The sequence below is a fragment of the Lagenorhynchus albirostris genome, chromosome 16, assembly GCF_949774975.1.
Source record: "Lagenorhynchus albirostris chromosome 16, mLagAlb1.1, whole genome shotgun sequence".
NCBI classification, from domain to species: Eukaryota; Metazoa; Chordata; class Mammalia; order Artiodactyla; family Delphinidae; genus Lagenorhynchus; species Lagenorhynchus albirostris.
Window position 1 is genome coordinate 68183414 of NC_083110.1, and position 22745 is coordinate 68206158.

The 22745-nt window shown below is 36.5% G+C and overlaps 1 protein-coding gene across 2 annotated transcripts in view; it reads right to left on the reverse strand.

The window, feature by feature from the left end:
- CCDC186 (coiled-coil domain containing 186) overlaps positions 1-22745 on the reverse strand; it is a 48614-nt gene that overhangs the window by 14728 nt on the left and 11141 nt on the right. For both annotated transcript variants that reach the window (XM_060126437.1, XM_060126435.1), the window contains exons 3-10: positions 19598-19724; positions 12861-12989; positions 7343-7555; positions 6319-6438; positions 2670-2774; positions 2105-2203; positions 1852-1938; positions 139-281 (exon numbers count right to left, since the gene is read on the reverse strand). In XM_060126437.1, the coding sequence (XP_059982420.1) occupies positions 139-281; positions 1852-1938; positions 2105-2203; positions 2670-2774; positions 6319-6438; positions 7343-7555; positions 12861-12989; positions 19598-19724 (1023 nt within the window). The remainder of the gene's footprint in view (positions 1-138; positions 282-1851; positions 1939-2104; positions 2204-2669; positions 2775-6318; positions 6439-7342; positions 7556-12860; positions 12990-19597; positions 19725-22745) is intronic.

Consider the following 22745-nt stretch of genomic DNA (forward strand, 5'->3'; position numbering starts at 1 on the left):
ACAGGAATTAAAGTTTTTTTTAATCTAGTAAAATATAAAATTACTCTTATTTAATGCAACAATTGCATTTAAAAACAGAAACAAGATAGACTCAAAAAGCCTGTTGATTAGCATAAACAGAAGTTGCTCATTTTATACCTTTGATGCTGCTCCTGTATCTGACCTGCAATTTTCACTTTGTCCAATAAATTCTGAATTTCAGCTTTTTGGCGATTAATAATTTCTTTATATTTTGATAGTTCATCTTCTGTTCTCAATCGTTCATCTTCTAGACATTTTACCTATCAAATAATCATAATTGAGTTAAACTACAAACAATATTTTCTTGTTCTTTATTAGCTATTTCAGACAGTGGTTATATATTAATAATCTAAGCTAAATTCTGAAGCAATATTAATTAACATGAAGAAAATATAATAGGAAGTTAACAGTCTTGGGTTTCAGTCTCAGATTTCTCATGATTTAGTCATGGGATTTTTAACATGCCACTTCATTCTGGCTGAATCTCCATTTTCTCATCTGAAAAGAGGATGTACCTTCCCTATCTGCCTCAAAGTACTGGCATGAAGAACAAATAGAAAGGTACATGAAAGACACTTTAAAAATTATTAAGTGATCGCAAATTCAAGGTGGTTACCTAAAAGCCTATTTCTAAATAAATGAAAGATATATAATGATAACATATTTCACACTTATATTAAAAGGGCAAATATTCTTAAAATGAGAACCATAACACTGGAAAAGATTTAAGAGGTTGTTAGAAATTAAAACTGTATACAAGGGACTTCCTTGGTGGTCCAGTGGTTAAGAATCTGCCTTCCAATGCAGGGGATGTGGGTTCAATCCCTGGTCAGGGAACTAAGATCCCCCATGCTGCAGGGCAACTAAGCCCATGCACCGCAACTACTTAGCCTGTGTGCTCTAGAGCCCACATGAGAGCCCGCAACTAAGAGAGCCCGCATGCTGCAACTACTGAGCCCGCGTGCCACAACTAGAGAAAAGCCTGCGTGCTGCAATGAAGAGCCCACATGCCACAACGAAAGACCCCACATGATGCAACGAAGATCCTGTGTGCTGCAACTAAGTCCCAATGCAGTCAAATAAATAAATAAATAAACAAGCAAGCAAGCAAACATTTTTTTTAAAAAACTGTATACAAGACTATTAAATATACCTAGGAGAAATGTAAAGGTTTTCTATTATTTTCTTTCTTCTTTTCTTTTCTCATTAATTAATTTTATTTATTTATTTTTGGCTGCGTTGGGTCTTCATTGCTGCGTGCAGGCTTTCTCTAGTTGCAGCAAGCGGGGCTACTCTTCGTTGCGGTGCGCAGGCTTCTCATTGTGGTGGCTTCTCTTTGTTGCGGAACACAGGCTCTAGGCACGCAGGCTCAGTAGTTGTGGCTCACGGGCTGTAGAGCACAGGCTCAGCAGTTGTGGCGCACGGGCTTAGTTGCTCCGTGGCATGTGGGATCTTCCCAGTCCAGGGCTCGACTCTGTGTCCCCTGCATTGGCAGGCAGATTCTTAACCACTGCGCCACCAGGGCAGTCCCTTTCTATTATTTTCTGACACAGCTCTAAAGCCCATGTAACAGAGGACCAAGGATAACTTATAGATAAAGCAAATGTGCTGTGAAACAGGAATGTTTGGCAAACACTTTAAAGGGACTGAAATGGAAGACACTTTTATTTCTCTAAGAGTCAATTTTGTTGCTAGGGAATTGACATGCTACTATTTGATTTTGGAATATTTCTATATAAATATCCTTTCCCCAAGATTTAAAAATCAGAATGAGTACAAAATTAAAGATAGTTATCCTTCCTCTGGAGTCATGACTAAAGACTGAATTACCTTTGTTCTCAGTGTTCGTAGCTCATCCATGCCCTCCTTAAATGTCCTCTTCAGATCTTCTAGTTCCTTTATTTTGGCATGATGCATCTTTAAAAACGTTTAAAAGAAACCACAAATCATTATATACTAAACCAGATCTAAAATTTATTACCTGCTCCTTCCAGAAGGCCTTAAAATAGCTGACAATAAGTACTTGTTCTTTCTCTCCTCTATATTATACCATCCAAGGTATACAAAGAACAAAGCTACTCACTTCTAGCTGGTTAGATTTTTCTTGCATTTGTTTTTCAAGTTCTCCTTTTGTGACTCTAAGCTTGGCATCAAGTTCATTTGATTTAATTTCTTCTGATTCCTAATGGGAAAGAAATGACAAAAGTATGACAATTTTTAAAGTTTTATGCTTTGAAATGTGAAGAAGGCTTTTGCAATTAAGTTTCCTCATCGTGAAATACATAGCTCATGTATGTAAAATTGATGACTGTATTCAAAGATTTTAAATACGTCAATTTTGCACCAACTAGAAGAGCATACTTAACATATATAACATAATAGAATGGGCTCTTTTTTTAAGTTATACATTTTCTTGTACTCTTCATTCTTCTAACGTTTTCTAGTGTTTTTATTTGGTTAAAAACTTCTCTAGTAAGATCTCTATTTAACCTGCAAGTACTTTAACATAGGAAATAGCCTGTATTTAATTTAGCTGCCCTACCAAATCTATTCCACACTTCGAATATTGTAGATACAAAAATTTATGAAACAAGATTACTGATATCTGGCATAATTTGTTACTAATCTATTCAAAAATTTAAGCATACCTGATATGTTTTTATCATATCCTGACAATTTTTCCGAATTTGATCTGCTTCTTCCTTTGCTTGAGTTAATTTTGTTGTTGTCTCTTTGAGTTTATCTTTGGTTTCCTGCATTGACAAAAAGACAATGTGAGATGATAGAAAATATATATTGGTCTCTGTCCCCAGTTCCTGGCACAGAGCTCCTAAAACCCTTGTAATTTTTTAAGTGATAAAAACATCAGGAGCATCTCTTGTTCTAATACTGGTCTTTAACCTCTGTTCCTGCCACAGAGCTCCTGAAATCCTCATAATTTCCCAAGTGATAGGAGTGTCTTTTGTTCTACTGAGGTGACTCTAACTGGACTTCCGGATGACAGCTGGTCCCCAGAAAGACCAAGTCATGGTTAGAAGCTTGGAATTTTCAACCCTGTCCCCCATTCCCTTGAGAAGGCAGAAGGGTAAAAATGGAGTTAATGATCAATCTCAAGCCTATGTGATGAAGCCTCCACAAAAAAACAAAAGTATGAGGCTTGGGGAGCTTCCAGATGGTGCACACATCCAATATCGGGAAGGTGACAAACCCTAACTCCAGAGGGACAGAAGCTCCTGCACTTGGGACCTTCCCAGACCTCACCTTATGTATCTCTTTATCTCACTGTTCATCTGACCCTTTATAATGTCCTTTAATAAAGTGGTAAAGGTAAATAACTGTACTCATTCCCTGAGTTCTGTGTGGTACTGTAGCAAATTTTTTTTTTTTTTTTTTTTGCAGTACGCGGGCCTCTCACTGCTGTGGCCTCTCCCGTTGCGGAGCACAGGCTCCGGACGCGCAGGCGCAGCGGCCATGGCTCACGGGCCCAGCCGCTCTGCGGCACGTGGGATCATCCCGGACCAGGGCACAAACCCGTGTCCCCTGCATCGGCAGGCGGACTCTCAACCACTGTGCCATCAGGGAAGCCCTGTAGCAAATTTTTGAACCCAAGGCGGGGGGGTTGTTAGAACCTCCAATCTATAGCCAGTTGATCAGAAGAACAGGTCATAACCTGGGCTTGGGACTGGTGCCTGAAGTGGGAGGTGGGGGAAGTCTTGTGGGACTGAGCCTTTAACCTGGGGGATCTGACACTATCTCTGGATCGATAGTGTCAAAACTGAGTTAAGTTGTAGGCCACTCAGCTGGTATCACAGAGAATTGCTTGTTGTGGGGAAAAGCCTTCTCACATTGGTAACCAGAAGTGACAGAAGTGAAGTGTTCTGTGTAAAAGTAAAAGAGACACAAAGGGAAGAAACCCACAGTAGGGAGAACTGGATTTTTCCCTACACTGAAGGAAAACTGGGTTTTTCCTTTACAGACAGTAACAAGGTTGGCATAGTGATGTGATGAATGGTGAGAACAATGACCAGACAGTAGAGAAAGCTCTTGTCGTAGCACTGCCACTGGAGTCAGATACTATTTTAGTAATAACATTTTATGCTTCTGACAAAAAACTAAATGTGGCCTGAACAGTTAATTGATAGTCATTAAATAAAGTTAAATTTGATAGAGTTTTCATCAAATCACTAGAAGTTACTAACCTGAAAAGACAAAAAGAGCAAAGTGTTTAAGCAGTTCTTTGTAGATCCATAAAAAGTCAATTGTTTGGTTTATGGCCAAGGTATCTATTCAAAACTTTTTTACAGATTCATGCTGCAATTTGGTTTCTGTTCCTAACTACTCTCCTAAAATAACAATTCTGAAGGTCTGCAGGGACTACTTTCTCATCAAATCCAATTGCTTTTTCTCATTTCTTCTTCTTGACTTACCTGTTCCAGTTCTGATCACTCCAGACTCTGAATAGCCTTCCTCTGTTTACAAGACAACATACTCCTGTTTTTGCCCACTTCATCATTGCCTTCACTGTCTCCTTGACTAGCTAGACTTCCTGTGGTGACTGTCCCAGTACAGCCCTACCCTGTAGCTCCAACGTTCTCCTTCAGAGTACCCATCCAGTCCCATAATTTGGGCTATTATGTGGATTTCAAATGAGAGTTTAGGTATCATCTCCTCCTAGTAGCTTCCCTTCAGAAAGGGGTAGAAGTTGCTATTCTGCCTTCCCATAGATAGAATCCAGGGAATCCCTAGATTGTAACACTTGATACATTGTACAGCAGCTTACATGCTTCCCCCACTGAGGATACGGCTTCTGGGTTAACACCTAGCTCAGTAGTTGCCACATATTAATTGTTCATGTAATAAGTGTTGAATTAACGAAGGAATACCTAACATAAACCTTCTGTTCTAGTTAGGTTGGTTTTCTCAAACACCAAATATTCATCTCCCTTTTCTCTCTTATCTTGCTGTTCCTCCACTTGGAAAGCCTTTCCTGTCATCTCTTAATGTAAATTGCATCTATCCTTCACACACGGCTTCTTATACATCATTTTGTTTTTGGATAAACCTACCATACAATTAAGTGCCTACTTACATACTTTCAGTTGCAGGTCTTTTAAAAATAATTTCACTTATATTAAAACTGTGTTACTTTTAAAATTTAAACATTTGAAGGCTTTTTCAAATATTGTTTTTTAAAATATTAGCTCAACAAGAAGAAGGAGAGAGAGATAGAGAACAGAACTTTATCTGTTTTACCCCCCCACTTCTATATCATCAATAACTAAAACAGAGCCTGATACATAGTAGGTACTCACTTCATTTATTCAAAACATAGCAATTGAGAGACTCCTGTGTCAAATACAATTTCAAATGGTTTGTAGCCCTGTGTGAGCCCTAAGGATTGTTGCCCCTACTCCTTCTGGCAGTTCTTTCTCTGCCCATATAGTTTCCTAACACTCATTTGCTGATCAGCAATTAGCTCAGAAACCTACCATTCTCTAACCTATCTTTGACCACTGTCAACAGACACTTCTCCCTACAGTTTTCTCTGATATTATAATATACAAATATCCAAAGGTTAACAGTTCTACCAACTTAGGATTATTTAAAGAGATGCCAATGATAATTTAAACAATATCATTAAGCCTATTTTTGAAAATGTGGTAACTGTTATAAATAACATGGCTCTTTTGTTTAAATCATATTTCAAAGTTTTTTTTTTTACTTCACATTCTATCATCTTCAGATTTTTATTACTGCTTATACCAGTTCAGTTACTGCTTAAAATTATGGCATCAGGTACCAGCCTTTATCACCACTTTTTATTATATTGTTTAATAATATGATATTCATTATACAAATAGAATTATATTCATAATAAACAGATAAGGAAACTTTCTTTGTTATGTTTATATTTAAATAAAAATTCGTATTTCTTGATTATAAGAATTGTATCATCACTAACATTTTTTTAAGAATTTCCAGAGTTTACTTTCAATTTTGATAACCTACATATTCTCCTCTTCCCCCGAACCTGACAATGTTTAATATAAAATATAGAACACTAAAAATGCTTAAAGAACAAAGTCATTGGGGGGTTAAAAACAATGAATGCTAAAACAACATTCTATCCAATTTAATATGTAAATCATGCAAGGAAGTATCTTTTTATGATCACCAAATATTCAGGCCCAAGCTATCCTACAGGAGTCACTAAGATTTATGCCTCATTAATAACTATTACTGCATGTGCTCTTAAAACTGATTCTAATAATTTTTCCACTGTATTACAGTACTCACCTTGTGTGAATCCATTTCTGCTTTTAATTTGTTTTGTGCCCATTTTACTTTAATGATTTGAGAGTTGATATCTTCCTTTAATTTGTCTATTTCTCTGACGAGTCTAGTAGTTTCACCTTCCTAAAATAATATCACCAGGTCATATTTTTCATTTAAACAACCAACCAATCATTTGTGTATCTTTTATATCTCAAGATAATTAATGCAATAACACTATAATTCAGGGCTAGCACATTATGGCCTATAAACTGACTTAAAGTTCAATTCATAAGAGGACAGTAAAAGCCTAAAACCAATTAACAGACATAAGATGATTAATATTTATATTTTAACCAACTAGTACACTGTGAGTATAAGCGTACCTTTCTGATTCTTCTCAACTGGCTGACATAAGGTGAAATATGAATTAAATTGGTTTTGCCAGAATTCTTGAGACAATGACAACATTCCTGAACTAAAAGTTAATTAATAAAAAATATCATTGATTACCAAGAAATGATAACCTACTGGACACAAGACTACGCCATGAGGATGCTAGTTAATAGCAAGGATTCTAAATAGCACAGTAATTAAATCTCCTTGGACAGCATGTAAGAACATGTTTTTCTACAAGTAAAATATAAATTCTATGATGTGTAAGTAAGTGTTACATTAAGATTCTGGTCAAAGTATACTTCTGGCTGAAAAACTACTCACATTTTGACACACCATGTATATCTTTTACCAAAATAAAATCTTCCTGTGAAGCACAAAGTCATTTCTTCAACATGCAGATTTTAAAAGGAAGTTTTTAAAAAGATCTGTCTAATAAACAACATGTCAGTTTCTCATCTTTTCATAGGAAAAACTTTTTGGAGCTAAGTAACAAGATATTGGAATTATTAAAGCATTCTTTGAAGGTAAACTAAGAAAAACAACTTTATGTTTAACAGTGGTTTAACCATGTTAAGTTATGATTATTTGATTAAATAAGGAAAAGCAAAGAGAGTAAGTTTCAAATAAGATACAATATCAAAAGTTATACCTTTGTTTCGTACAGCTGGTGCAGCCGTCCTTTCTCCTGAGAAAGTTGCTTAATTTTGTTAGTGTTTTTCTCATATTCTTTATTTGCATCTCTAAGTTTTTTTTCAAGTATCTCTTTTTCCTTTCGAAGGTCTAAAGATTCCTTCTCGCCTCTTACATACTTCATTACCATTGCTTCTTTTTCCTGGCGTGCTTCTTCACATTTCTTGTTGGCCTTTGAAAATAATATCTAGCATTAATAAAACATATTTTTCAAATAAAAATTGATTAAAACAAATAATATTTTCCTATAATATCACCAATGTATTTTTTGGTCTTTTACACAAGATTTTCAGGACCTGTGTCATGAAATTTTAAAAAAGAGAAATGATACAATGAACAAATTAATATCATTAATATTTGCTTCTTCCCTTTCCTATTCCTTTTCCTTTAGCTAATATGGTTGCTATTTTCTGTTTACTCCTTCAGATCACTTTTCCACTCTTTCCTAGCCCACTCTGTGCTCTGGGAAAGTGACCATCAGGGACCATATCAACAAGTTTCTTTGCCCTCATACTTCCAGTTGGGTTTGGCCAACAGGAGGCACTAAGCAGAAGATTAGGACGGTAGACAGAGAATGAGATCTGGCTCCTCCAGAATCATACACTGTTCCTGTCAGGTGACCTCTCTATGCAACTACCTTCTCTGGGTTGTACTACCTGCACCATCTCCTTATTCCTTTAGCCCAAAGAGTGATAATGGCTCCTCCAGCAGCCCCAGGATCCTGCATTTTCCCAGGTTGGACTCCCTAAATCTCACCCATACCTTTGTCAAGAGTCCTTTTATGAAATTCTCCCCAAATCACCAGTTTCTGTTTTCTGTCAGGATCCTGAGTCTATGGCTGACAATTTCTAAAATCTATAATCTTAGCTCCCTCACAAAAAAGTAAGTAATATGCTAATTAGTGATCGCTGGGTTCCTCTGTATGAAAAGTATTTGGCATTTTAACAAGAAATACCTAATTGGACTAGGTGTGACATCTACCTATATACTAACTTAAAATTCTCTGTAACTATAAGCTGGTACTCCATACTGTGAAATTTCATACAATGAAAACTTCTACAGATAGCCCTTCATTTAAGTAAATTCATAGTTTGCAAATACGATGAAGCACATACTTATTTTACAGAAGATGGATCCTTAAACTTTAAGGATCTTCAATGGCATCTAGTGGTAAACTCCAACTAATACTATAACTGAATTGAAGTAGGTTTAGCGTTAGGATAATGTGGGGAAACCTCCTATGCTCTGATGAAAGTGACTGACAAAAAATGTTTCATGAAGTTCTGCTACAGCTGATAAGCACATCTAGTAACCACTCAAAATACTATACATATAAGTATTTTTAAAAATCATCCAATTGGGATTTTTCCCCCATTGAAATAGCCTACTAATTTTCAAGAAATTAAAGAAAACACTGGAATAGGGATGGCAGAGATCCCTGAGGCTTTGAAGACATGCTTGTGGACAAATGATTGACAAAACCGTGATGGAATTGGCTGACAGAATTAGCTAGATTTTTAGATAATTGAATAACTGTACTTAGAAAAAGTCAACTAATGGTAATGTCAACTTTAAAAGAAGTCCAGTTCCATGATAACTTAATGCTTAGATAATGGATTAGCTTTTGGGAACACAATGAAGAATAAGCCATGGTAAGTCCTGGAAGAGCTCACTACCTAGTAAGAACAACACATAAACGAAGATTATGAAACAATTTCTAGTGCATGAATGTACAAAGTTCTTTGAAAATACAAAAATACTAACAGTCCCTGGGAAGGGTTGGCATGAAGGGTGAAAGATGCTATTTGTACTTGAACTAGGTGCTATACTTGAGCTAGGCATTGAAGGACTCAGTAAAGGGATCAGTCAAGGAAAGGAATTCAAGCTAGAGTGGTTATCATGTGGTTATTTTAGGCTCAAACGCCTAAAAGTATAAAATAGCATGATATATTTAGAGGACATTAAATTATTCTGTAGTGATTAAATTTGGTGTGTTGATTGCAGTGGAGAGGAAGTAGTTATAAAACAGAAAAGGAGGTAGAGATCAGATCCTGAAAGGAAGAAGGACTTCTCTTCTTGTCATGCTAATGATTTGAGATTTTATCCTACAGGCAAAGAGAAGCCAAAGACGGATTTAATAAAAGGTGTTTTAAATTTTATTAAATTAAATTGTGTTTTAAAAAGATACCTGGTAGCAACATGGAAACTTCACTGAAGTTAAGAGATAAGAAGCAGAAAACAGATAATTATAATACACGAGATAACATATTACAAGGTTCTTAACTACAGGAGGGGATATGCACCAGAATGTCCTGTTACCCAGAGTCATCCCTGAATCAGCTGCAAAAGAATAACCTGGGGTGGGACTTCCCTGGTGATCCAGTGGTAAAGAATCTGCCTTCCAATGCAGGTGATGCAGGTTCGATCCCTGGTTGGGGAACTAAGATCCCACATGCCACAGAGCAACTAAGCCCGTGCGCCACAACTACTGAGTCCGCATACCTCAACTAGAGAACCCGCGTGCTGCAAACTACACAGCCCATGTGCTCTGGAGCCCTCGTGCCACAACTAGAGAAGCCTGCGTACCACAACTAGAGAGGAGCCCGCGCAGTGCAATGAAGAGCCCACGTGTCGCAACTAAGACACGACACAGCCAAAAATAAATAAATAAATTAAAATTTAAATAAATAAAACAAATGGATTTATTAAAAACAAAAGAATAACCTGGGGTGCTAAAAGTTCACATTTCTATATCCCACCCCAGATAATAGCAGCACCTACTTCATAGATTGTTGGGAGTATTAAATGAGATAATTGACTACTCTTTAAGCTTCTATTGAAAGTCAGTCCATTATGGCACAGATAAAGAGGAGTCAGTAAAAGTCTTCGGATTTGACTAGTTTTAAGATGTTTACCATTGACTTGGATGAAGATATGAATAACATAATTGATAGGATTCAATAGTCAACTAAAATTAAGATAAACTGTAGAAATAGTTCTGCTTCTCCAAGTATGGCAGATGAACCCTCCCCATTCAAAACACCTAAAATTTTAGATAAAGTACAACAAATGTTTTTTTAATGCACAGTTGAGTTCACAAGAAAGTATGGGAGGGCTTCCCTAGTGGCGCAGTGGTTGAGAGTCCGCCTGCCGATGCAGGGGACACGGGTTCGTGCCCCGGTCCGGGAAGATCCCACGTGCCGCGGAGCGGCTGGGCCCGTGAGCCATGGCCGCTGAGCCTGTGCGTCCGGAGCCTGTGCTCCGCAACGGGAGAGGCCACAACAGTGAGAGGCCCGCATACCGCAAAAAAAAAAAAAAAAAAAAGAAAGTATGGGAAATTTCAGGGCCAAAAAATCTAATTAGCAGCAGGAATCCAGAATGCTTCGTTAGAGCTGAATACTTACCAATATGAGGTCATGTGGGGCTGAGGGAGACATGCTACAAAGTCCCTAAGAATTTATAACTAACTCTACCCTCCTGTAAATTTGAGGTTCAGATACATTCTACGTATCTGTTCTGAGAAATGGAGAAACCTCAAACTAGAAAATTAAACTGGGGAGTGTACACATGTGTGTGCAGCAACATGTACACACTCATGCTAGGAAGCTATTTCTAAATAAAACTCACCAGGTTTGGTGACTCTAGGTGAAGGGTAAACAAATGTTCATTTTACTATTCTTTTACCTTTTCTACAGGCTTAAAAATTCTCAAATCAAAAAGTTGAGAGGAAAAGTTATGGGAGAAAAGGAATGAAGCCAATCTAGAAACAACTGAATGGAACAATCTCCAAAATCTACATAAGAATACCCACCTCTTAGGGTTATCCTGAATATTAAATAAGTGAATACTTGTAAACCGTTATTAACCTCACCGACACTCATCATTAGAGAGGAAACAGATACAGAGTACTGAGTGTAGTATGTTGCCATTTGTTTAAAAACAGGGGGGAGGATGGGAGGAATAAAGGAAATATATACATGCTTGTCCATGCAACAAATATTCTGAGAAGGATATACAGGAAACTGGCATCAATGGTTGCCTCTGGGAAGGGTGCGGAGTGGGAGAAAAAGTTTGGAAGAAGACATGTTTTACTGTTTGAATTGTTATTGTGCACATTTTACTATCATTTTGTTTCTATTTTAAAATATAATTCCAAAGAATATATATAAATATTTAAATTTATTTATGGCTGCGTTGGGTCTTTATTGTTGCGTGCAGACTTTAGACGCGACGAACGGGGGCTACTCTTCGTTGTGGTGCGCGGGCTTCTCATTGCGGTGGCTTCTCTTGTTGCGGAGCACAGGCTCTAGCTGCGTGGGCTTCAGTAGTTGTGGCACATGGGCTCCGTAGTTGTGGCTCATGGGCTCTAGAGCTCAGGCTCAGTAGTTGTGGCGCATGGGCTTAGTTGCTCTGTGGCATGTGGGATCTTCCCGGACCAGGGCTCGAAACTGTGTCCCCTGCACTGGCAAGTGGATTCTTAACCACTGCGCCACCAGGGAAGTCCCCAAGAATATACACACACACACACACACACACACACACACACACACACACACACACACACTTCTTCTCTTATAAATTTATTTATTTTTGGCTGCACTGGATCTTTGTTGCTGTGTGCGGGCTTTTCTCTAGTTGCGGAGAGCGGGGGCTACTCTTTGTTGCAGTGCCTGGGCTTCTCATTGTGGTGGTTTCTCTTGTTGCAGAGCACGGGATCTAGGTACACAGGCTTCAGCAGTTGTGGCTCGGAGGCTCTAGAGCACAGGCTCAGTAGTTGTGGTGTATGCGCTTATTTGCTCCACGGCATGGGGGAATCTTCCCGGACCAGGGATCAAACCCGTGTCCCTTGCATTGGCAGGCGGATTCTTAACCACTGCACCACCAGGGAAGTCCCCAAGAATATATATATTTTTAAAGCTCACTAAGTTATTCTAATGAAGCTATGTTTGGGTCCACTAAAACCAACAACTTCTTAATGTCTTATCTTCTACATTTCTCTTTAGTATAAAAGGTTTGAGAACTGATAGTGTAAATTTTAAATATATAACATTCCTAATGCTCAGGGTAAGCATATTGTAAAGAATCACAGGAATAAAGGTTGAAGTTTTTTGTTGTTAGCATGCATTTATGTATTGCTTTAGCGTTTTTTTTTTCTTTTTTTTTGCAGTACGCGGGCCTCTCACTGTTGTGGCCTCTCCCGTTGCAGAGCAAAGGCTCCGGACGCGCAGGCCCAGCGGCCATGACTCATGCGCCCAGCCGCTCCGCGGCATGTGGGATCTTCCCAGACCGGGGCATGAACCCGTGTCCCCTGCATCGGCAGGCAGACTCTCAACCACTGCGCCACCAGGGAAGCTCCCTGCTTTAGCATTTTTTAAATCCTAATCCTAATACACACTAATGTCCAAAACTGTCTAAAAGGTTACTTAATATACAAAGAATCATCAGAAAGTTAATAATAATAATGCCTTGAAAAATACCTGTTCCATCCGATGGGCCATCTCTTTGTGTAATTGCTGAATTGCATTTTTAGTTGCAATGTCTTGAGCTAGTACTTTATCTTTGGAAGCTTGAACTTCTTTATTAAGTTCCTCTATTCTTGATTCTAACTGTAAAGAAAATTATTTCCAGATCATTTTTATAGTTATAACAAACAGACCCCCAATATTTCAAATAAATATAAACAATGTAAACAAGCATAAAGATGGCAATGAATATATTTCAGCCATAGAAATCAAAAGTAAATGTTAGCAATGTTCTGATATATCAATAGAATTAAGTCAGAATAAATCTGAAGCAGATTCTGGTAAGATGGATGATAAGCTCTAGAGTAATTACCAATGAAATAATTCAGAAAATATCATGAAAAAAATTTTAATGTTACATATTTACTTAATGCAAAATAAAGCAGTAAATGAGACACAGGGAAACAAAACAGAAACATACAGAAAGACATACAGAAAACACAGACACAAAATTTTAAAATGGTAGACAAAAATCGAACTGTCAACAGTAACATTAAATGAGAATAAATAATCATATCAAAAGGCAGAGATCTTCAGACTGAAATAGAAAACAAGATCTAGACTGGAATAAAAAACAAAATGCTGTTTACAAAGGTACTTTAGGGAATTCCCTGTCAGTCCAGTGGTTAGGACTCTGTGCTTTCACTGCTGAGGGCGCGGGTTCAATCCCTGGTTGGAGAACTAAGATCGCACAAGCCACGCGGCACAGCCAAAAAAAAAAAAAAATAAGGCACTTTAGATTCATCTCATAATGATAAAAGGGTCAATCCAGCAGAAAGGTATGGTAATTATAAATATACATGCACCTAGTAATATAGCACCAAAATACATGAATCAATAACTGACAGAAATGAAGAAGGAAGTGGACAATTCAATAATAATAGTTGGAGACTTCAATACCTCACTTTTAGTAATGAACAGAACTAGAAAGAAGATTAACAAGGAAATAGGAGACTTGAACACAACTATATAACAACTAAATCTAACACATCTATACAACATTCCACTCAGCAACAGCAGAATACACCTACTCCTCAAGTGAACATGAAATATTCTTCAGGACAGAACTTATGCTAGGTCTTAAAGCAAATCTCAATAAATTTAAAACACTGAAATCGCACAAAGTATCTTCCTTTGACAACCATAATGGAATGAAATTAGAACTCAGTAACACAGAGAGAAACTTGACAATTCATAAATATGTAAAAATTAAACAACATCTAAATAACCAAGGGAGAAATCAAAGAGAAAGTAGAAAATAAGGTGACAAATAAAGATACAACATATTTATGGGATGCAGCTAAAGCAGTGTTTAGAGGGAAATTTGTAGTTATAAACATCACTATTGAAAAACAAGAAAGGTCTCAAATCAAAACTAAACTTTCATCTTAAGACACTGGGAAAAAAAAAAAAAAGAGCAAACTAAATCTAAAGCCGGTAAGAAAAAGGAAATAATAAAGATTAGAGAGGAAAGTAATGAAATAGAGAATAGGAAAATGGAGAAAAATCAACAAAACAAAAAATGCTTCTTTGAAATGATCAACAAAACTGACAAACCTTTAGCTAGATTGATCACAAGAATCAAAATGAAAGAGGGACATACTGACCTTACAGAAATAAATGAAATTTACAGAAATAACTAATTATGAATGAATATTATGAACAATTTAACTTAGATTAAATGCACAATTCTTAGAAAGACACAAACTACCAAAACTGGCTCAAGAAGAAATAGAAAATCTGTATAGACCTACACAGGCATATCTCAAGAGATACTGCGGGTTTAGTCCAGACCACTGTAATAAAGCAAGTACTGCAATAAAGCAAGTCACACAAATTTTTTGGTTTCCCAGTGCATATTAAATTTATGTATACACTATATTGTAGTCTTTTAAGTGTGCAACAGCATTATGTCTAAAAAAACTGTACATAATTAAAAAATACTTTATTGCTAAAAAATGCTAACCACCATCTGACAACACAGGTTGCCACAAATCTTCAATTTGTAAAAACCACAATATCTTATGAAGTGCAATATGGTGAAGTGCAATTTTAAAAAAGGCATGCTTGTAATAAGAGATTAAATTAGTAAAAAAAAAAAAAATTTTAACTACCCACAAAGAAAAATTCAGGTCCAGGTGACTACATAGGTATATTCTACCAAACATTTAAATAATTAATACTAATTCTTCACAAACTGTCACCCCCCCAAAAAAAAGGAACACTTCCCAACTCAATCTATGAAGTCAGTACTATGCTGCACCAAAACCAAAGACATCACAAGAAAAGAAAGCTACAAGAGCAATAGCTCTTATGAATATAGGCAGAAAAATTCTCAACAAAATACTAGCAAAAACTTCTGTAATATATAAGAATTATACTCCATGACCAAAAGGGATTTATCACAGTAAAACTATGTTGGTTTAATATCCAAAAATCAGTTAATGTAATACACCATATCGACAGAACAAAAAACACATAATCATCTCAACAGATGTAGAAAAAGCATTTGGTAAAATTCAACACTCTTTCATGATAAAAATACTCAACAAACTAGGAATAAAAAGGAACTTCTTCAACCTGATAGCATCTATGAAAAGCCGACAGCTAACACCGTACTTAGTGGTGAAAGACAATGCTTCAGAAATGAGAGAAGGATATCTACTCTTGCCACTTCTACTCAACATTGTATTGGAGGGTCCAGCCAGGGAAATCAGGCAGGAGATGAAATAAAAAGCACTCAGATGAGAAAGGAAGAAGTAAAACTCTCTACATGCAGATGACATGATTTTATATATGGAAAATCCTAAGAAATCTGCCAAAAAATTTTAGAACTAATAAACAAGTACAGCCAAGTTACAGAATATAATATAAAAAAATTGTTGGGACTTCCCTGGTGGCGCAGTGGTTAAGAATCCACCTGCCAATGCAGGGGACACGGGTTCAAGCCCGGGTCCGGGAAGATCCCACATGCTGCGGAACAACTAAGCCATGCGCCACAACTTCTGAGCCTGTGCTCTAGAGCCCACGACCCACAACTACAGAAGCCTGCACACCTAGAGCCCATGCTCCACAACAAGAGAAGCCACCGCAATGAGAAGCCCACGCACCACAACGAAGAGTAGCCCCCGCTTGCCACAACTAGAGAAAGCCTGCGTGCAGCAACGAAGAGTCAATGCAGCAAAATAAATAAATAAATAAAGTTTTATATACACTTGTAATTAACAATCTGAAAATGAAATTAAGAAAACAACTCCATTTACAATAGCATCAAAAAGAATAAACCACCTAGGAATAAATTTAATGAAGGAATTGCAAAAATTACTCCGAAAACTACAGAGCACTTTAGAAAGAAATTAAAGATCTAAATAAATGGGCGGATATCCCTTGTTTGTGAATTGAAAAACATAATATTGTTAAAATGGCAATACTCTCCAAATGAAGTCTACAGATTCAATGCAATCCCTAACAAACCCAGTTGGCTTCACTGTAGAATGACAAGTTGATAGTAAGATTCATATGGAAATACAAGAAACTGAGAATAGACTATCTTGGAAAAGAAGAACAAAATTTGAGAACTCACACTTCCCAATGTCAAAACTTACTGCAAAACAACAGAAATCAAGATAGTGTGGTATTAGCATAATGAAAGACAAATAGATCAATGAAACAGAACTGAGAGTCTAGAAATAAGTTGATGTATCCAATTGGTTTTCAACAGGGATGCCAAGACCATTCAATAGAGGAAGAATACTCTTTTTAATAAATGGTTCTGGGACAACTGGATAGCCATATACAAAAGAATGAAGTTGTATATCATACAATATAAAAAAAATTAATTCAAAAAGAATCAAGACCTAAATATAAAAGCCTAATTATAAAACTCTTAGAGGAAAACATAGGAGTAAATCTTCATGATCGTGGATTTGGCAATGGAGTCTTACATATGACACCAACTGCACAAGCAATTAAAAGAAAAAATAGATAAAACTGGACATCATCAAAATTTAAAACTTTTGTCCAAGTACACTATCAAGAAAGTGAAAACAAATCCACAGAATGGGAGGAAATATTTGCAAATCATATATCTGATAAAGGTTTATAATCCAGAATATAAAAAGAACTATCACTACTCAACAATAAAAAAGTTTAAAAATGGGTAGAGAAAATACTTCCCTAGAAGTATCTATTTAAGATATACAAATGGCCAAGAAGCACAGGAAAAGATGTGTAATTTCATTGGTGATTAAGGAAATGCATATCAAAATCACGAGATACCATTTCACAACCATTAGGATGGCTATAATAAAGAAGTCCAATAATAACAAGCATTGGCAAGGATGTGGAGAAAATGAAACCCTCATACACTGCTGGTAGGAATATAAAATGGTGCAGCCACTTTGGAAAACAGTCTGCCAGCTCCTCAGTAAGTTAAACATAGAGTTATCATTTGACCCAACAATTCCACTCCTAGGTAGACACCCAAAAGAAATGAAAGCATATGTCCACACAAAAACTTCTACATCGCAGCATTATTAATAATAGCCAGAAAGTGCAAACAACCCAAATATCCATCAGATGATGAAAGGATAAATAAAATGTTGTATACCTATACAACAGAATATCACTTGGCCATTAATTTAAGTACTGATACAAGCTACAATTTGATTGAAACCTTGAAAACATTACACTAAGTGAAAGAAGCCAGATATTATATGATTCCATTTATACGAAGGAAAAGGACACATATTATAGGATTCCATTTATATGAAGTGTTCAGAATTGGCAAATATACAGAGAGACAGAAAGTAGATTAGTTGTTCCCTAGGGCTGGGGGGAGACAGCTGCGAGGGGTTGGAGGGAAATGAGGAGTGACTACTAATGGATTCAGAGTTTTTTGTATGATAAAATTTTCTAAAATTGTGACAAACCCTGCACAACTAAAAACCACTGAACTGTATACTGAAATAAGTGAATTATATGGTATGTGAATTACACCTCAATAAAGCTGTTATAAAAAACCCTAAATATTAGTTTACATATAGTACATGTGTACTAATTATCCTTATGACAAAATTATTTAGAGCAACACTGTCCAATAGAAATATAAGCCACAATTTTTTTTCTTTTCATTTTTGCGGTACGCGGGCCTCTCACTGTTGTGGCCTCTCCCATTGTGGAGCACAGGCTCCGGACACGCAGGCTCAGCAGCCATGGCTCACAGGCCCAGCCGCTCCGCGGCATGTGGGATCCTGCCAGACCGGGGCACGAACCCGTGTCCCCTGCATCGGCAGGCGGACTCTCAACCACTGCACCACCAGGGAAGCCCCTAAGCCACAATTTTTTAGTAGCCACATTTTAAAAAGCAAAAAGAAACAGGTGAAATAAATGTTTTATTAAATCCTATAAATATCATATCAACGTGTAATCAACATGAAAAACTGAGCCATTTTATCTTTTTTTGTACTAAGTCTTTGAAATTAAGTGTGTATTTCACACTTACATCACCTCTTAATTTGGACTAGCCACCTTTTAGTGCTCAATAGCACTATGGCTAGTGGCTGCCATATTAAGTGGTGCAGATTCACAGATAAAATTAGGAAAGAAAACTCTGCTATACTGGCTAGCAAAAGAATGGTGAATCGAATTTTCTCTTTTAAAAAGGCACAACCACTAACAAGCTCATGAAAAGAACAGCTCTGGTTCACCTCCATCTATTTAGTCTGAAGTTTCTGGTCATCAGCAGTGACCTGCCTACCAAAATACAGATTCAGGCTACTATTAAGGCACCTTCACACTTTAAAATTCTAAGTTTGGTCTGCATGCAGTAGCCCTTTCCACACAAAAATCAGGATTAAATATGTAAAATTTTACAAATATGGTCACCTTCCAACTATGTAAAGGTTCATGAAGTATACCAAGGCATAGATAAGTGAAACTTGGTTTTTTATTATATTACTACCAGCTGTTTACTTTTATTTTCATTATATAGCTTTCTGTGAAAGATGAGGCAAAAAGAAAGACTTTTAAGGCTACAATGTTTCTAATCCTTCCCACAGAAGAAAAAGCAGCTCAGAAAGATAAAGAGCAGCTGAGCTTTGCTACCAGTCTTGAATATGAACTTTGTCAATCCAAGCATCACAGTACATTAAAAAAAAAAAAAGAAACAAAGAAAACAAAGATGAACTTTGTCAATCCAAGCATCACAGTACATTTAAAAAAAAGAAAAGAAAGAAAAGAAAGAAACAAAGAAAGAAAAGGAAAGGCTAGGGAAGCTAGCTCACCAGATAAAGTCTGAAGAGAGCCAGTCTTCAGTATAGTTCACAAAATACTGAGAATGGAAACATATTAAACTATAAGCTTGAAAACATTCTAATGCGAGATATAAACTTTTAAGTATATACTGCTTCTTCCAAAACAATCTATTTGACTGCCAAACAAATAGTCTTTCCCGCTCAGATTTCTATTATATATAGAATAGTCACACATATCACATAGAAATATTAATTTATATAAAACAAAAAGATCAACTATGATTCCCAGTTCATAAAAGACAATGCTTCACATACCAAGCAATCTTCTGCATTTAAAGTATGATTTAACTTACAGAACTTCAATTTACACACAAATATTCAGGAATGTATTTATTTTATATATTGAAGAACAGACTTTAAAGATTTTTGTCTTTTTACCTGTTTAATTGTGTTCATATGCTGCTTCTCTGTTTCTGTTCTTTTTTTTAGTTCTTCTCTTAAATTGTCTTTTTCTGAACAAATGTCTAAGATAAGTTCCTGATGCTTCTTATTTTCTTTAATTAACCTAAATATAAAAAGGCAGTATCAGTAAAACATAATTAAAAATGACAATGTGTAATATAATCTGTTTGCAGACTAGGGTGTAGATACCTATGATTAAGAAATGAAAATTCCCAAGTAGTCCTTTTGTAATGATATATTATACTTTACAAAACATTCTCTGGCCAGTCAGGCTATTAACTTTTTCCTAGAAATTTGTATTATTTCAAATTAAGAGAAAAATAATCAGATAAAGAAAACCACACACTTTTAAGTTTATGTCTACAGGCATATGAATTATGTAGTTCATCCCTTCAGCACTGGAATTCCTTCAGGTCAGTCAGTGGCAACAAGGGGCAATTGTTCCCCTCCAGGCATGTGTCTGGAGAAACTTTTTGGTAGCCACTACAGTGGTGTGGCTTGCTACTGGCTTCTTGTACACAGAGGCAGGGATGCTGCTAAACATCCTACAATGCACAGGATAGCCCCAGCATCAACAAAAAATGATCTGCCCCCATATGTCAATAGTGCTGTGGTTGAGAAATCTTGCTTTAGATTTCTAAAATATTTTAATGATATTCTTATAGTTACAAAAGTAGTCAATGTAAAATAATAAAGTTTGAGCAGAAATTTCATTTTGAGTTCCCTAGAAAAATATAAATAAAACCTTAAAAATTACCTGTAAAAGTACTCAGAACTATAAAGTAAGATACCTAAGAGGGTTAACAGCTAATATTTTAGGATTACTAGCAACAGCTATTATTTGACATTTATTGTACAATTACTATTTACTAAGTTTAGCTTTAAATGCATTATTTAACACTCAGGTCTATAAATTAATAAGTCTATGAAATTATTATTATGCTTTATGAATTTGAAAACAAACCAAAACTGAAGCCTAGAACTTATTCCAGGTTATATAGCTAGTAAGCGGTTGAACTGAGATTTGGACCCAGGTCTAATTCCTTGCCATCTTCTCCTTTGAAGATCCCTCATTTACTCAACAAATGCTCACTGGGTACCTACTATGTACCTATATTAGTCTATATGTTGGGGGTACATCAGCAAACTGTCCCTGCCCTCATGATGCTTACATTCTAACAGAGAAATTAAACAATAAATAGATATATAATGAAATACCAAGTTGTGATTAAGTTCTATTAAGAAAACTAAAGGAGGGCAAGAGGACAGGGAGAGTGACTTGAGCTGTGATTGTACATAAGGTAACCAGGACAGACCTCTCTGAGGAGGACAGTAATGCAGTGAAGAGGAAAGTCATGAAAATATTTGGGAAAAGAAAAAAATGTGTAGCATGCAAGTTTCTTCAAGCCTTTTATGGCACAGGGGGTTAACTTTGTTTATGTACATGATTAAGGTGTACACTCAATTTGTTGCGAAAAACAACCTGAAACACAAAAATCCTGACTATACCTCAAAAGTAAACAATTTAGGGAGGGAGAAGTGAAGAACAGCAAGCCCTGAAATTGTTATTCTTACATGCCAAATGCATATCCTGTACACAAATAACTGTTCTTAATTAAGAATTCTGGTTGGGACCTTGGACAATAATATTGATGTTAGAAAATAGAGGAATGGATGTATAAGCAAAGCCATTTGAAAATACATGCATTCATGAAAATTTAAGCCAAAGGAACTGAAAGGTAGTTTTCTTTACAGAAAATTAAATGAAGGCAAAAGAAAAAAAATGAGTTGTTTTAGAGCTAACCTTAATCACAAGCATTTTATTTGAAATTTAAAATATTACATGTATGGGTTTCCCTGGTGGCACAGTGGTTGAGAGTCCGCCTGCCGATGCAGGGGACACAGGTTCGTGCCCCGGTCCGGGAGGATCCCACGTGCCGCGGAGCGGCTGGGCCCGTGAGCCATGGCCGCTGAGCCTGCGCATCCGGAGCTTGTGCTCCGCAATGGGAGAGGCCACAACCGTGAGAGGCCCGCGCACCGCAAAAAAAAAAAAAATTACATGTATAACAAAAAATTAACTTAGATTTAAAATAATATTTGACATTTTTATAATGCTTTAATGTCCTCAAAACAATCCCATCAGGTAAGTATTGTCCCCTCATAAAGATGAAAAAATCTTCGTCTTGGAGAGGTTGATTTAACTAAGGAAACAGAGCGTGCAAGTGGTAGTGGGAATCTTCCAACTCTGGGCTTCTGACCAGACCTGTGCTCACCCCAGTCTACCGTGTGGCCACTGTTCTGACATGACGGAACAAAAGAGGAATTAATTTTCTACTGTATTCCTAATGTTTTTAGATAAATTTAATAACATGTAACTTGTTCATTTCAGATAACCACATTAAAAAATCCACTGAAGCCAGACTAATTGGGTTTAACTTTGCCATTTACTAGCATGTGACCTGAAGGAAGTTACTTAACCTCTCTGTGCTTCAAGTACCTCATCTGTAAAATGGGAATAATAATAGTTCATACCACATAGGGTTGTTGTGAGGATTCCATGAGTTAATACATGTAAAGTGCCAGGCACATAATTAACAGCATTTAAGTGTTCCTGATATTATTATTAAATCTGTAACATCTTATAATTTACAAGAGAAGCTTGAAAGTGGTTAAGTCTCCAAATCTAAGGAAAGTAGAGGCATCAAGGATGATCTCAAAGGGAAGGTCTAAGAGATAAGCACAGGTAACAGGAAAATGAGGAAGTTACCCTAAAAAGCAAGAATGGCAGAAATACTGATGGTTCAAGTATAAAATCACAGTTTTTTCAATAATAGCAGCATTCCAGTAAAGTTATGAGCAGGAGTAGCTGACATTGGTTTTTGCATAGTATTAAGAAAGGTGTTAGATTCTCAAGAGATATTTGTACACTCATGTTAACAGCAACGTTATTCACACTAGCCAAAACGTAGAAGCAACCCAAATGTCCACTGATGGATGAACAGATAACAAAATGTGGTATGTATACATACAATGGAATATTATTCAACCCTAAAGAGGAAGGAAGCTCTGACACAGGCTACAATATGGATGAACCTTGAGGACATCTGCTAAGTGAAATAAGCCA